A 15,695-nucleotide genomic window follows, 5' to 3' on the forward strand; every position below is an offset into this window, starting at 1 on the left:
AACTGAATGCCTCCAACCCCTCTCTGCTCACCCATAGCATCCTGGCCTCTTCCTCCTTGTCCTGACATAACTGTTTATTGAGCCTGGGGTTTGGTGAACAAGTGTCCCCTGCTTTTATCTTAAGGGAAGATAGAGATGTCTGTGTTCTCCCCTCTGGCCTTTTGCTCAACATTTTGTACGTATTTACAAATTATTCATCTGCTCAGCAACTCCACAAGTCCCCTAGTATCATCCCCATTTTGTAGACAAGGCACTTTAAGGCTAAGAGAAGTTAACAGATTTGTCTAACGGACACACCAGCTAGCGCCAGAGGCAAGATTCAAACCCAGGCCTGGCACACCCTGTCATGCCACATGACTTTGACTCACTACATTTACGTTGCATTGGATTCAGGGAGAAAAGTCCGTGGTCTCTTGGAGTGGTGTGACTGGTCTCTGGTTTCTGTGTGTTTTTTTATGTTTGGTGGGGTAAATAGGAAGACCCTAGAGAGAAGTTCCAGAGGACAGCAAAACTCAATGTATTTGTCTGGGGGTGTGGGGGTTGGGAGTCACAGAGACAGGGTTCCTGAAGGAAGCACCTTCTTCCAGCTCGGCATCCCTGAACCTCTATCCACATTTGCTTCTAGATCTTGGAAGGAGACCAAGCCATCCTGCAGAGAATAAAGAAGGCTGTGCGGGCAATCCACAGCTCCGGCCTTGGTAAGTGAGCCTGCTGCGTGCTCCGCCTGGTCAGGAAACTCCTCTCCCAGCCCTAGCCTGGAGCTAACTCCAAGCTCCCGTCCGTACCTCCACAGGTCATGTGGAGAATGAAGAGCAGTACCGAGAGGCTGTGGAATCCTTAGGCAACAGCCACCTGTCCCAGAACAGCCATGAGCTGTCCACAGGCTTCCTGAACTTGGCCGTGTTCACCCGTGAGGTTGCCGCACTCTTTAAGAACCTGGTGAGGCCCCTGTCTCTTCCTTGCCCAGCCCTCAGCCAGACTCAGGGTAAATCTCGTGGTCTTAAGAACCTGACTGGGAAAGAGTCCGTTTCCTTCCTTCTCCCGATTTGCCCTTGACCTCTGATCCATGATCTGAGGTCCCTTTTCAGCCCTGACCCTTCTTTTGGATAATCCTCCTTTCTCTCTGGCTTCTTACCCAACTAACTCTTCTCTCTCTGTTCTCCTTCTTCTCTTCACCCAGGAGCAGAGGAGGGTCTTCCAGCAGGGAAGAGCCCCATGCAAGGGAGAGTTCCCTGGAGGAGCTTTGGGATAAAGGAGAGAAAGGCTCGGGGGGTCCTACCTTTATACCGCTACTGCTGCCGCCGCCACCGCCTCCTCCTCTCCTCAGTCCCTCTTTATCCTCTGCTTTCCCAATCACATCTGCTTCGTACTCAAATCCCAGGACCTGTCCCTGCCCCACAAGCCTCTCAGCCCCTGCACATGGCCCAGTGGCCTCAGGTTGCTTCCTGATGGCCTCCTTGGTGACTGCCTCCTCTCTGGTCCTTCAAGTCCTCCCCTTAAGGCCACCCTGTGATAACAGCTCTTCCCATGTGCAGGCACAGTTCTCACTACTTCACATGTTCACTCATTCAATCCAGGGTGCACAGCTCTGTGGGGCTTGTGTGACTGTTGTCTCCACCTTACAGGCTAGGAGACCAGGACCTCCAGTTTAAGCAGCTTGCCCGAGGTCACACGGTTTGGTCTGAACCCAGGTTGTCTGACTCCAGAGTCCAAGCATAAGCCTGGCTGCACTGCCTCCCAGGAAAGCCTCTTGTCTCCCTCCAGGCTATGGCACTGGACCAGCTCTTGTGGCTCCAGTCCTACCCAGCATCCTCCCTGGTTGGCAGGGGCCAGTGGTTAAGCACCCAACCTTGGACTTAGACTCCATCTTGGAATCCCCACTCTGCTGCTTACTAAGTTAAGTCACTCAGTCTGCCCAAGCCTCAGATCTCTCATCTGTGAAACTGGGATAATAATGCTACCAACCTCACAGAGCGGTAATGAGGATTAAGCAAGTTAGTGCCTACTTTATGGTAAGCGCTCAGTAAATGTTGGCTAATATTATTATATTAATGGCAAAACAGCAATTACTTTTGCATCAACCTAATAAAATCTGTCATTGTTATACCTCTTGGCATAGCTGTGCCTTGTAGCACTGTACTGCGTGTAAAAGCCTTTAACAATGTTTGAGGCCGGGTGCAACAGTTCACACCTTAATCCTAGCACTTTGGGAGCCTGAGATGTGCGGATCGCTTGAGCTCTAGACCAGCCTAGGCAATGTAGTGAGACCCTGTCTCTACAAAAAAGTATGAAAATTGCTGGGTGAGGTGGCTCACGCCTGTAATCCCAGCACTTTGGGAGGCTGAGGTGGGCGGATCACTTGAGGTCAGACATTCGAGACCAGCCGGACCAACATGGTGAAACACTGTCTCTACTAAAAAATAGAAAAATTAGCTGGGTATGGTAGCAGGTGTCTGTAATCCCAGCTACTCAGGAGGCTGAGGCAGGAGAATCACTTGAACCCGGGAGGTGGAGGTGGCAGTGAGTTGAGATCACACCACTGCACTCCAGCCTGGGTGACAGAGTGAGACTCCATCTCAAAAAAAAAAAAAAAAAAAACCAGGTGTGGTGGCGTATGCCTGTTGTCCCAGCTACTTGGGAGGCTGAAGTAGGAAGATCAGTTGAGCCTGGGGGAAGTTGAGGCTGTAGTGAGCGTGATCACATCACTGTGCTCCAGCCCGGGTGACAGAGTGAGACCCTGTCTCAAAAAAAAAAAAAAAAAAAATAGTATATATGAGTTCAATTGAATTAGTGTCCTTCTTTGTCTTCACCTCTTCTCTCCCTGTTTCAGTCAAACTAGTGTTTCCTGGGAGTCTGCTGTCTGATGGGCATTGTACCAGGGGTTGGTGATGTAGGAAAGTGTCAGACTGCCTCAGAGAGCCACAGTCTAGTGGGGGAGAGAAGAACTAGGGTGTGGACTAGTATCAAGAAATACCAGCAGCATGGTACAAACTCAGGGACCCAGCAGCTGGTGTCAGAGGCCTAGTGTTGCCATGGTTCAGAAAAGGGGAGATCAGGCAGGAGGAGTAGCCAGGAGAGGCTTCCTGGAGGAGAAGTCAAGACCCAAGCTGTATCTTGGAAGCTGGTTGAAATATTAGGCCTCTTTAGGTTGTGAAATTACAGAAACCCAACTCAAACTAGGTTACATTTTAAAAAGGGAATTCATTAGCCCCTGTAATGGGAAGTCCAGGGGTGCAGCTGGCTTTCCTTTTTTTTTTTTTTTTTTTTTTTTTTTGAGGCAGAGTCTCGCTTTGTCGCCCAGACTGGAGTGCAGTGGCCGGATCTCAGCTCACTGCAAGCTCCACCTCCCGGGTTTACGCCATTCTCCTGCCTCAGCCTCCCAAGTAGCTGGGACTACAGGCGCCCGCCACCTCGCCCGGCTAGTTTTTGTATTTTTAGTAGAGACGGGGTTTCACCATGCTAGCCAGGATGGTCTCGATCTCCTGACCTCGTGATCCGCCCGTCTCGGCCTCCCAAAGTGCTGGGATTACAGGCTTGAGCCACCGCGCCCGGCCAACAGCTGGCTTTCCTTTTAAGATAGTTTCTCTGTCTCTGCTCAGTGGGCAGGATAGCCCAGCAGGCCCAGATGCCCATCTTACCAGAATAAAGACGGCCTTTCTCCCATGACTTAGGCAGAAAAATCCCAGAGAGGATTGTGATTGGCTGGCTTGGGTTGTGTGCCTATTCCCTATCCAGTCCCACTATCCTGGGGCTGGGGTGCCCTGCTCAGATCTGACTTCTGCGTTTACCCCATCTGACCACAGAGGAGGAGTTCCCAACAGGAAAGGGGGTTCTATGACCATTAGTAAGGGAGGCTCTGAAGCATTAGCCAGCCCAGAACAACAGATATGCTCTACTGGTCAACTCAAGAGAGTCAGAGAGGAGAAGGGAGGCTGCTCCTGGAGAGGAACACGGGAGAGACTGACCATGGAATGCTGCTGGAGCAGTGCAGCAATGAGGCTGGAGCCATCAGGGGAGGGGCTCACTCCGACATGCCTCAGCCTCCCCTCCTGCCCCCTTTCACACAGGAAGCCTGGTGGGCAGCAGGTCAGCTATCCTAAGCTGACCCCAGAGCCGGGTCCTCTAGTCCTCCCCAGGCTCAGCATTCCTGCCATGACGGCCCTCCTCACTTGGCTATCATCTCTTTGATGACATCTCTTCCTCTCCCCTGCTTCCCTTCCCCGCTTCTCTCTTTGCCAAGTGATGCTTCACCATAGCCCGCATCACTAGGGGCTGGATGCCAGTCACCTGAGGTAGGAATGGGCGTCTCTGTTTTTTCCAGATTCAGAACCTGAACAACATTGTCTCTTTCCCCCTGGACAGTCTGATGAAGGGACAGCTGAGGGACGGTCGACAGGTGAGTCTCCATGCTGGGAGTGGTGTTGGGACAGAGTGAAAGAGGGGTGGGCAGGAGACTGTCGGGGGCCAGGGCTGGACTGAGGGTGGAGGCCAAGTGAAGGGGCTGTCTTAGCGGGAGTGCTGAGCCTGGGGAGATCTGGAGGACCTGGCTCGGGTCAGCCTAGGATGGCTGACCTGCTGTCTGCCAGGCCCCTTGTGTGAAACATGTCGTGTAAATCTTACAACCATACTATGAGGTAGGCTTTGTGGGTATGCTCATGCCCATTTTGCAGTTGAAATTCGAGGCCTAGGGAGTTAGGTAACCTGCTGATGGTTTACATAGCTAGGAAGTAGAGAGCCCATGTGGGAATCTAGGGATCCTGAATCCCATACTCTGTTCTCTCTGTGCCTGGCAGCCCTTGGCTGGATGCAGAGTGGAGCTCAAAGAAGGTGACAGAATAATCTCCCTGGGCAATCTGCCCCAGATGGCCCAGGGGAGGAGCCATGCTCCCCCAAGAGGGTTCCCTCCCTGCCCTAGGCTGCCAGCTTGGCACCAGTCTGCTAACCACACAAACCAGACAGGCAGCTTTTTCACCTTGGGAGTCTCAGGTTTATTCAGAAGGGTGTGAGCAGCCTGGCTGGATGAGGCTTAGGCAAGCTAGGTGGGGAGTAGCCAGGTCTCCCTGGCTTGCTGTATGGCCTTGGGTAGACTTCTTAACCTTTCTGCGCATGTTCCTTGACCTGTACCCTTGCTCTAAGAGGATGATCTAGCACCAGGCAGGAGAAAATGCTGGGATAAAGTTAGGTGGGGGGAGTTTGGCCTTCATCCTTCTATCCTCATGGTCATGACTGATCTCTCTTCTGAGCAAGAGGACTCAGGGTAGAGCCCAAAGATCTCTCCATACCTCAAGCCAGGGCCCACCAAACCTGACTGATTCTTGGCATCTCTGGGGAGGAGAAGGTCTGCTGGGAGGAGGGCCTCAGCCCTGAGAAATGGGGTCAGCTGAGCCTGTTTGGTGGGGGCAGGTTTGCAGCAGGACTGTAGGGGCAGGGGCTGGTTAGAGATGGCTCTGAGCTGCTCAGGGGAGCACACTAGCATGTCCCCCTACAGGCAGTAGAGCATACTGTTTATTCCAGTGCTCCAGCTTCCCTTTGGGCAAATTGTCCTTTTTTAACCCACAGGATTCCAAAAAGCAGCTGGAGAAGGCATGGAAGGACTATGAAACCAAAATGTAAGTGGCCACAGCCAGGGTGGTTTGTCCAGGAGAGTAGCGCTTACACTGCAGCAGGTGGCTGGATAGGGAAGAACCTAAATGCTGCTGAGACATGTCATCCGGAAGTGGGTGGCATCTAGCTCTGTAGAGGCATTTACAGGGGATTGTTTATACCCAGACCTGACTGGATTGTGGGGACTGGGCCACGAGACCACCAAAGGAGGTATTGGGAAGGGACCTCAGGATGCTGCTCTCAGAGTCCCATCTGCTCAGTGGTGCCAGACATGGGCAGGGACGGAGAGGAGCTAGCACTGACCGAACACCTCTGCGTGCTGGCCATTTAGTCCTCAGTCACCCAGTCATGTGAGAGAGAGGTATTAGTATCACAGTTACCACAGGAGGACTCAGAGAGGTTAAGTCACTTGCCCAAGGCCCCACAGCTTGGTAGAGGCAGAACTGGGGTTTATACCCCTTGCTCCTCGTTCCTCAATGCCAGGTGGTATATCTAGAGGAGCAAATGGAGTTGATGTCACACTCAGGCTTCCTGTGTCCTGTGCACACCACACGATACTCCAGATCTCTCACCAGCTACTGGGACATCATAGGGAAAGAAGGAGCCTCAGGCAACCAGTGGCCAATTCCTCCTGGGCAGAGACTCCTTGGGCTCTGTCTTCTGAGGACTCTGTTCAGATCCCAGCCCTCACTCTCTGCCCAGCCAGGCCCATACTGTGGAGCATTGTTTGTGCTTTTTTGTAAAATTTTGTTTTCTCTTGCATTTTGCCAAAGCAATTTATGCTTATTATGAATAATTCAGAAGCTATGGAGAAGTAAAAGAAGAAAAAAAATTAATTATCCTTAGCAGAGGATTAGGGTCATGGCAGGGGATAAATCTCTCTGTTGTTTTAATTTTTTTTTTTTACAAGGTCTGGGTAACATTGCAATTTTCATGATTAAAAAAAATAAAAAAGTTGGATGGGGAGAAACTACCCAAAAACAGGAGAAAAATTCTTAATTTTCAAGCCTAAAGTATTAACATTTTAACATTTATTTTTATTTTTATTTTTTTTTTTGAGACAGAGTCTCACTCTGTTGCCCAGGCTGGAGTGCAGTGGCCAGATCTCAGCTCACCGCAAGCTCCGCCTCCGTTCTCCTGCCTCAGCCTCCTGAGTAGCTGGGACTACAGGCACCCGCCACCTCGCCTGGCTAGTTTTTTGTATTTTTTAGTAGAGACGGGGTTTCGTTTCACCATGTTAGCCAGGATGGTCTCGATCTGCTGACCTCGTGATCCGCCCGTCTTGGCCTCCCAAAGTGCTGGGATTACAGGCTTGAGCCACTGCACCTGGCCAACATTTTATCATTTATTTTTCTATGTACAAAGAAATGTTTTTATAAAAATGAGATAACAATGTACTGTTTTGTAATCTGCTTTTTTCATTCAAAAATACATTGTAACCATCTTCGTACACCATTACATATTCTTCCACAACATCAAACAGGTGTGCCAAAACATGCATAAGCCATCATGTATTTAATCTGTTCCTGTCATTGGAGAAGCATCCTTGGATTTAAATATTTGCCCCCACTCATAATTATTTCTGCAGCATCAATTTCAAGAAGTAGATCCTGGAGCTTTTTATTGTTCCCTCAGCTCCCAGAGCCATGGCACTGCTCCAGGTCTGAAGGAAGGCCACATCTTGTCCCTACACAAGCATCTCCAACCCCAGCTATGGGCATAGATCCTGTGATGAAGGGTGTAGGCACTGTGTGGCCATCCCTGTGGGGCCCCATCCCTGCCTGTGACGGGGCACGGCCATCTGCTGTCACTGGAGGTCCAGGGATGGGTAGTGAGGGCACAGGCTGACCTTGTCTTTATGATTTGCTGTGGGGCCACATGGCCCTCTTCTTCCTGAGTTACCTTTACTAAGCCCTTAGACTTCCGGGGATCGTCTACCAGATGGAAATAATAAGCTCTACTCTGCTGACCTTCCCGAAGCAGGTCTGCTTTTCCTAGGTTTCTATATTGAACCTTCCTGTAGGATTTCATTTACAGGCCAGGCTCCATTTAGTTGATGGGAAAGGGGGCTTGGCTGAGGTTATTCGGTGAGTTATAGACAGGACCTGGACTAGAACCCAGGCCTTCTGGGTCTAGTGCTATTTCTGCCACGTGACCTCCTGGCTCCCACCATGGAGCCACATAGTTTGAGCTAATGTCTTGGCACGGGTGACTGTACATTCCTTTTCCATACGGGCTCCAGGTGTAGCCAGATATGCGTGAGCCATAAGTTGCTATGTAATTCCATCACATTCTTGCCAAACAAGTCTGAGCAGCAGCTGGAAGGGCCCAGGGCCCTGATAGCATCTGTCAAATACCACTGAGAGCTTCACCCCTGGCTGTTCATATAGGAAGAGGATTCCATCTCCACGTGGGGCTGCTGAGAAAGGCATCCCGGGCCCTGTGCAGAGGCCAAGTTTATCTAGGCAGTTCCATGTACAGGTCTGTTTCCTCATCTATAAAATAGGGACAGTAATACCTTGCAGGGTGATGAATGTGGCGATGAATAAGCATAGTGCATATAAAGCACTCAGCACTTCAGTTCAGCAAGTATTTATTGACCACCTCTGAGCCAGAACTAGGACCAGAATAACACAGGAAGAGACTGAGAGGCAGAAACCCACACATCTGCTGGTAGCATTTCCCCTGACCAGCTTTTAATCTTGTGCAAGCCATTTTCCTTCTCTGGATTTCAGTTTCATCATCTGTAAAATGGTCCCTGTTCTGAGAGAGACTGTTATCTCTCAAAAAAGAAACAGTGTGACTGTCAGCACCTCTCAGGAATGAGGCAGGGAAGGAGGAATGGAACAAACCTGAGTCACAGTGTTGGTTGCCAGGGCTGCCCCTAAGGCTCAGGCACCAGCCAGTCCTGGGTTCAACTCCTGGCCCCACCACTTAACAGCTGTTTGACTTGGACAAGTGACTTATCTCACCACAGGTTCCTCTTCTATAAAACAGGATAATGATTCTGCCTTATGGGGCCATCATTTTAGCATGTGAAGGGCCTAGCAGAGTGCCTGGGCCTAAAAATTATAATTAGAAGCCTGTAATCCTAGCACTTTGGGAGGCCAAGACAGCAGGATCACTTGGGCTCAGGAGTTCAAAACCAGCCTGGGCAACATAGTGAGACCTTGCCTCTATTTAAAAAATTAGTAATAATAATACCTATATAACAAATGTAAATAATACATATATATAATTAGAAGCCACATATGGTGGCTAATGCCTGTAATCTAAGCTACTTGGGAGGCTGAGGCAGGAGGATTGCTTGAGGCCAGGAAATTTGAGACCAGCTTGGGAGACAGAGCTAGACCTTGTCTCTAAAAAAGAATAATAATAATTAGTAATAATAGCAGCTTCTACTTATTTAGAGTTTACTTTTTGCCAGGCACTGGAGTAAGGTCTTTGCATCTATTACCAGATTTATTCTCCCTGGCAGGGAAAGCTGCTATTGTTATTCCCAATTTATAGGTAAGTAGTGAGGAATCCCAGCCCACAATCCCTGCCTTAGTGGATGCCCCCTGGTTTGAAAGGCAAGAAGAGAGGCAGCTCAATAAATAATTAAAATACAAAGTGGTAATGCCATAATGATAGTATTAGCACAGAGACGGCAAAAAAAAGTATTTTTTTTGAATGGAGGGAAGGGTAGTCAGAAAAGGCATCACAGGTGACATGGCACCTAAGCATGGCTCAAGGTTTCAAGGTTGGTGGGTGTGTGATTTGTTTTAAATACTTTCCTGCCTGTACCAGGAGTACCTGTACCCATCCCAAGAATAACACTGGACTGTTGCTGTAGTTTCCTTCTGCAGTGATCTCAGTCTTAGTAACTAGCATTTAAGTACTTTCACCCACTATTTCATTCCTTCTGTTGCAACTCCACTCATAAGAAGGAAAAATGTTTCTAACATTTGAAATGTTTAAAAAATGTTGGTGATCCTTTGAGGATAGGGAAGGAATGGGACTTGTTACTTTATAGGGGAAGAAAAGCACTCCCCAGTTATTAGGTCATCTCAGAATGACTATGTCAGACTTTGTACGGAAAATCTCTATGAATTATCTTAGCTGAGGCTGAGGGACAGAACTTTGATAACTGACAAAGCCATTTTGTCAAAGCTGTGTACATTTTGTCAGAGCTGAAGTACATTGACAAAGTTGTGTACTTCACAGCTTATCTACACCAAGTTAAGTAGCACCGTCTTTTCATCTCTACTAGCATTCAAAAAATAAAAGAAAGAAGAAAGTGCCATATACTGAAAAAAATTGTATAAAAGGGATCACCAGTATTTACCACTCTATCATCATTGCCATCATTAGAAACATCATAATCCTACATTCATTGAGGGCTTGCCATAGGCCAGGAACTGTACTGTTTCCTATGCATTATATTATCCAAGGACTAGGTATCATTACAGTGATTCCCCCTTATCCTTGGGGGATATGTTCCGAGACCCCCAGTGGATGCTTGAAACTGAAGATGATACTGAACCTTATATTAGGTTGGTGCAAAAGTAATTCTGGCAGTGTATAGACCAGGGTTCCTCAGCCCCTGGGCCATGGACTGGTACTGGTCCAAGGCCTGTTAGAAACCTGGACTGAATAGCAGGAGGTGAGCATTGGCAGGTGAGCGAGCATTACCGCCTGAGCTCCACCTCTTGTCAGATCAGCATGGCATTAGATTTTCATAGGCGCATGAACCCTATTGTGAGCTTCACATGCTAGGGATCTAGGTTGCATGCTGCTTATGAGAATCTAAGCCTGATGATCTGAGCTGGAACAGTTTTATCCCAAAACCATCCTCCCCGACCCTGCCATCCATGGAAATATTGTCTTCCACGAAACCAGTTCCTGGTGCCAAAATGTTGGGGACTGCTGGACAGACAGTGTAAATACACTGGACAAAAGGATGATTCATGTTCCAGGCAGGATGGAGCAGAAGGATACAGGATTTCACATGCTACTCATAACGATGCATAATGTAAAACTTACGAACTGGGCCAGGCATGGTGGCTGGTGCCTGTAATTCCAGCACTTTGGGAGGCCAAGGTGGGCAGATCACCTGAGGTCAGGAGTTCGAGACCAGCCTGAAACACATGGCGAAACCCTGGCTCTACTGAAAATACAAAAATTAGCTGGGTGTGGTGGTGGGTGCCTGTAATCCCAGCTACTTGGGAGGCTGAGGCAGGAGAATCGCTTGAACCTGGGAGATGGAGGTTGCAGTGAGCTGAGATCGTGCCATGGCACTCCAGCCTGGGTGACGAGCAAAACTCCATCTCAAAAAAAAACCAAAAGATCAAAAAAGTACAAATTGTTTATTTCTGGAATTTTCCATTTAATATTTTTGGACAGGGATTGACCATGGATAACTGAAACCATAGAAAGCAAAACTACAGAGAAGGGGGGACTACAGTATTATTCTAATTTTCCAAATGGGAAAACAATTTCAGAAAGTTTTATAAAGGTTAAGTAAGTGAAGGAGCTGCCATTCAAATCCAGAATCTACATTTCTAACCACTGTACTATATTGTGGTTTGCTTTTTGTCCATTTACTCTGGAGCAGATATCTTTCCATGTCAGTATAGTCATCCCTCAGTATCCATGGGGGATTGGTTCCAGGACCCCCGCAGATACCAAAATCTGAGGATGCTAAAGCCCCTTAGTCAGCCGCCTATATCCTCAGGCTTTACACCCACAGATATGGAGGGCTGACTGCATGTACAGATATTCCTTCTTTTTTTTTTTTTTTTCTTGAGACAGGGTCTACTCTGTTGCCCAGGCTGGGGTGCAGTGGTTACAGATAAGAATCTCCATTTTCCAGATAAGGAGTCTGAGGCTCAGAGGGGGGAAGACAGCTAGTAGCAGCAGAACTTGTATTAATCCCACTCTGTCTTTGTCTTCTCTGCTCAGGGCTGGCACCCGCTTGACAGCAGAACTATTAAGCAAACCCTCTCCTTTACATGGGATTCAGAGTCAAATGCACCCAGCCTGAGATGTGGAAATACTCTCCTGGCTGCGAGTGGTTAGTCTGCTGGGCATGGGATTTCCAGGAAACCATTTACACACACATCCACCCATCTCCAAAGATGGAAAACAGCCAACCTCTGAGAGGGAAGGCCCCCGTTACTCTTAGCTACAAGGATGGGAAGCGCTTTCTGTCTCCACTTAAAAAAAGAGCACGGTGGGGCGTGGTGGCTCCTTCCTGTAATTTCAGCACTTTTGGAGGCTGAGGTGGATGGATCACTTGAGGCCCAAGTTCAAAGACTAGCCTGGCCAACATGGTGAAACCCCGTCTCTACTAAAAATACAAAAGTTAGCTGGGCATCGGCCGGGCACGGTGGCTCACGCCTGTAATCCCAGCACTTTGGGAGACTGAGGTGGGTGGATCACCTGAGGTCAGGAGATCGAGATCATCCTGGCTAACACGGTGAAACCCCATCTCTACTAAAAATGCAAACAACTAGCCAGGCATGGTGACACCCACGTATAATCCCAGCTACTCGGGAGGCTGAGACAGGAGAATCGCTTGAACCCAGGAGGCGGAGGTTGCAGTGAGCCAAGATCGCACCACTGCACTCCAGCCTGGGCAACAGAGTGAGACTCTGTCTAAAAAAAAAAAAAAAGATTGGTGGGCATGGTGGTGGGCACCTGTAATCCCAGCTATTCAGGAGGCTGAGGCACGAGAATTGCTTGAACCTGGGAGGTGGAGGTTGCAGTAAGCTGAGATTGCGCCACTGCTGTCCAGCCTGGGCTCAGAAGAATGAAAGCACTTTGAAATAACTCAGAAACAGAAAGTCAAACACTGCATGTTCTCCTTTATAAGTAGGGGGTAAGCAACGGGTACATGTGGACAGACAGAGCAGAACAGTAGACATTGGAGGCTTCAAAAGGTGGGAGGGTAGGTGAGGGATGAAAAATTACCTATTGGGTACCATGTACACTATTTGGGTGATGGGTACTCTAAAAGCCCAGGCTTCACCACTGCACAATATATCCACGAAACAAAACTGCACTTGTACCCCCTAAATTTAATACAAATAAAAAAGATTGAAGGCACCTATGCTGTTAAATCCCTTCCAGGAAAATCAGAACTGTTTGCCCCAAATCTCACTTGGCCCTTCTTTGAGCCCTTCATCCCCCTGCATAAAAACCTTCAAATCCTTCCCATTACTCTTGGAATAAAGACCAAGAACATGGTGTGAATTAGACCCTGCATGGTCTGGCACCTCTTCACCTCAGTGGGCACCAACCCTCTCCATCTTGGCACTGTTGCTCCTGCCTTGGGACCATCATATGGTCCAGCTCTCTTGCCCAGCAGTAGCTTCCTCCAAGCTTCTCAGGCTTCAGATCCCAGCTCAGACATCAATGAAGCAGCCCCAATGAAGTTGGATCCCCATTTTCTCTCCCATAGTTCTCTGCATGGCTGTGATTTGATTCATGTCTTTCTCCCCCACCACTCTGTGGATTCCCTAAACTGTCTTGTTCATTGTACCCAGCCCCACCACACAGCTGGCACAGGAGGGTCTCCTGTACCATGTGGCCCCTTTGCTCATGCATCCCTGGCAGAAGAGAATGTAGGGGCTGGTGAGAGTTGTTCAGGCTTCTCTTTCCTTGGGGTCTAGGGCCAAGCTGGAGAAGGAACGCGATCGGGCTAGGGTGACAGGAGGGATCCCTGGGGAGGTGGCCCAGGACACGCAGAGAGAGCGGCGCATCTTCCAGCTGCACATGTGTGAGGTAAGGGGTGCCCTGGATGAGGGAGGGGGGCGTGGGATGTGTCTTCCTGTCTGCCTCTCCAGGGGACCAGTCACAGGCTCAGCTCAGGTCCTGGCCACATGGCCCTGTGGGATGTCACCAAGGCCCAGTCGCAGCCAGGTGGATTAGCCTGGGATGGGGACTGCAGCCTCTCGTTCCCAGGATTCTGCTTCAGCTCACATGACACATCTTGCCCTGCCCTCCTCCTAGTATCTGCTCAAAGCTGGGGAGAGCCAGATGAAGCAAGGTCCCGACTTCCTTCAGAGCCTCATCAAGTTCTTCCATGCCCAGCACAAGTAGGTATCTCCCCACGTCCCTGCCACTAACCCTTCCAGTGTCACAGAACAAGGCCCCTCTCAGAGTGTGGAAGACCGGCGAGTCTCTTTGGAGGCCTGCATCTTGTTGGTGGACCTTTCATAGCTCCTCCTCATTGAGTGCTCACTGAATGCCAGGCACGAGTACTTTACAAATATCAATTCACTCAATCCCCCAACACTTCTGGGAGCAGGTACTATATTATCCCCATTTTATAGATGAGAAAACTGAGGCTCATTTTCCAAGATTACACTGCTAGTAAGTGGGATTTGAATCTAGTCAAGAGAGACTTGTCTATGGAGTGTCTGTTCTTGACCGTCAGACTACAATGCCCTGAGGTGCCCTGTGATCCTTACAGCAGCTTCTCCCACACTTCTGGCTTCATCTCTCATTTCCATCTTTATCTGGACCCTTGTTTGGCCTCTGACACCTCTTAGCTTTTTCCAAGATGGCTGGAAGGCTGCCCAGAGCCTGTTCCCCTTCATCGAGAAGCTGGCGGCCTCAGTACATGCAGTAAGTTGGGTCTCACCCTTGGGCACGTGATCAAGCCCCCTGTCCTTCCAGGAAAGTCTGTGGGTGTGGAAGAGCTGGCTCCTGCCCACAGAGAGGCTGCTGCTCTGCTCTTCTGGGTCTGGGCTCTGTACCTGACACATTTGTTGGCTGGTGATGGGGTCCCTTCCTCTGTCCCACAGCTCCATCAAGCCCAGGAGGAGGAGCTACAGAAGCTGACCCAGCTCCGGGACTCCCTCCGAGGGACACTGCAGCTTGAGAGCAGAGAGGTCAGCCCCTGAACCATCCCAAAAGGAATGCCTTCCCCCAAGGCCCACCATGGAGGGAGGGAGAGAAGGAAGACCCACAGGGTCCCCTGGAAAAGTCTCCCTGAGTGAGCCCCCGCAGAATGGGGCTCTTTCCACTGAGATGCCCTGACGTCTTCTTTGCATGTCCGAGGGACAGGAACACCTGAGCCGGAAGAATTCAGGATGTGGCTACAGCATCCACCAGCACCAAGGCAACAAACAGTTTGGGACGGAGAAAGTGGGCTTTCTATACAAGAAAAGCGACGGGTAAGTGATTCAGAGCTTACATAATTTGCCCAACGTCACGCTGCAAGTAAATGACAGGGTTGGGGAAGCTGCCCAGAGGAACTGTTCTGATCATTTATGTAGACACTGAGGGTTGCAATGCAAACTCCTCAAATCCTGGGTTGTCCAGTACACCTGGGCACGTGAACTTCTGCTAAAAGTGATTGGTTGTTTTAAGTTAAAGAAGAATAGCAGTAGCTAACACTTATTGAACACTTACTATGCCCTCATTCTTTTTTTTTGAGACAGAGTCTCCCTCTGTCACCCAGGCTGGAGTGCAGTGGCACGATCTCGGCTCACTGCAACCTCTGCCTCCCGGGTTCAAGCGATTCTCCTGCCTCAGCCTCCCGAATAGCTGGGACTACAGGCGCCCACCACCACGCCCAGCTAATTTTTTATATTTTTACTAGAGACGGGGTTTCACCATGTTAGCCAGGATGGTCTCGATCTGCTGACCTCTTGATCTGCCCGCCTCAGCCTCCCAAAGTGTGGGGATTACTGGCATGAGCCATTGCGCCCAGCCTATGACCTCATTCTTAACCTCTACAATATATTGAATATGCCTAGAAATGAAACTATTGGCTGTGCCTTGCTCCCTAGTGTAAAAAAAAAAAAAAAAAAAATCAGTGTGTGGGCCAGGCACGGTGGCTCACACCTGTAATCCCAGCACTTTGGGAGGCCAAGGCAGGTGGATCACCTGAGGTCAGGAGTTCAAGACCAGCCTGGCCAACATAGTGAAACCCCATCTCTACTAAAAATACAAAAAATTAGCCAGGTGTGGTGGCATGAGCCTGTAGTCCCAGCTGCTTGGGAGGCTGAGGCAGGAGAATCGCTTGAACCCGGGAGATGGAGGTTGCAATGAGCCGAGATCATGCCACTGTACTCCAGCCTGGGCAACAGAGCAAGACC

General features: G+C 49.5%; 1 protein-coding gene across 1 annotated transcript in view; it reads left to right on the top strand.

The window, feature by feature from the left end:
• ASAP3 (ArfGAP with SH3 domain, ankyrin repeat and PH domain 3) overlaps positions 1-15,695 on the top strand; it is a 54,371-nt gene that overhangs the window by 27,310 nt on the left and 11,366 nt on the right. Inside the window, exons 2-10 of the mRNA XM_033227876.1 lie at positions 626-698; positions 794-939; positions 4,322-4,396; positions 5,560-5,609; positions 13,260-13,371; positions 13,600-13,685; positions 14,142-14,217; positions 14,397-14,483; positions 14,659-14,768. Coding sequence (XP_033083767.1) covers positions 626-698; positions 794-939; positions 4,322-4,396; positions 5,560-5,609; positions 13,260-13,371; positions 13,600-13,685; positions 14,142-14,217; positions 14,397-14,483; positions 14,659-14,768 — 815 coding nt within the window. The remainder of the gene's footprint in view (positions 1-625; positions 699-793; positions 940-4,321; positions 4,397-5,559; positions 5,610-13,259; positions 13,372-13,599; positions 13,686-14,141; positions 14,218-14,396; positions 14,484-14,658; positions 14,769-15,695) is intronic.

Source organism: Trachypithecus francoisi, unplaced genomic scaffold (genome assembly GCF_009764315.1).
Source record: "Trachypithecus francoisi isolate TF-2019V2 unplaced genomic scaffold, Tfra_2.0 Lachesis_group12, whole genome shotgun sequence".
Classification (NCBI taxonomy): Eukaryota; Metazoa; Chordata; class Mammalia; order Primates; family Cercopithecidae; genus Trachypithecus; species Trachypithecus francoisi.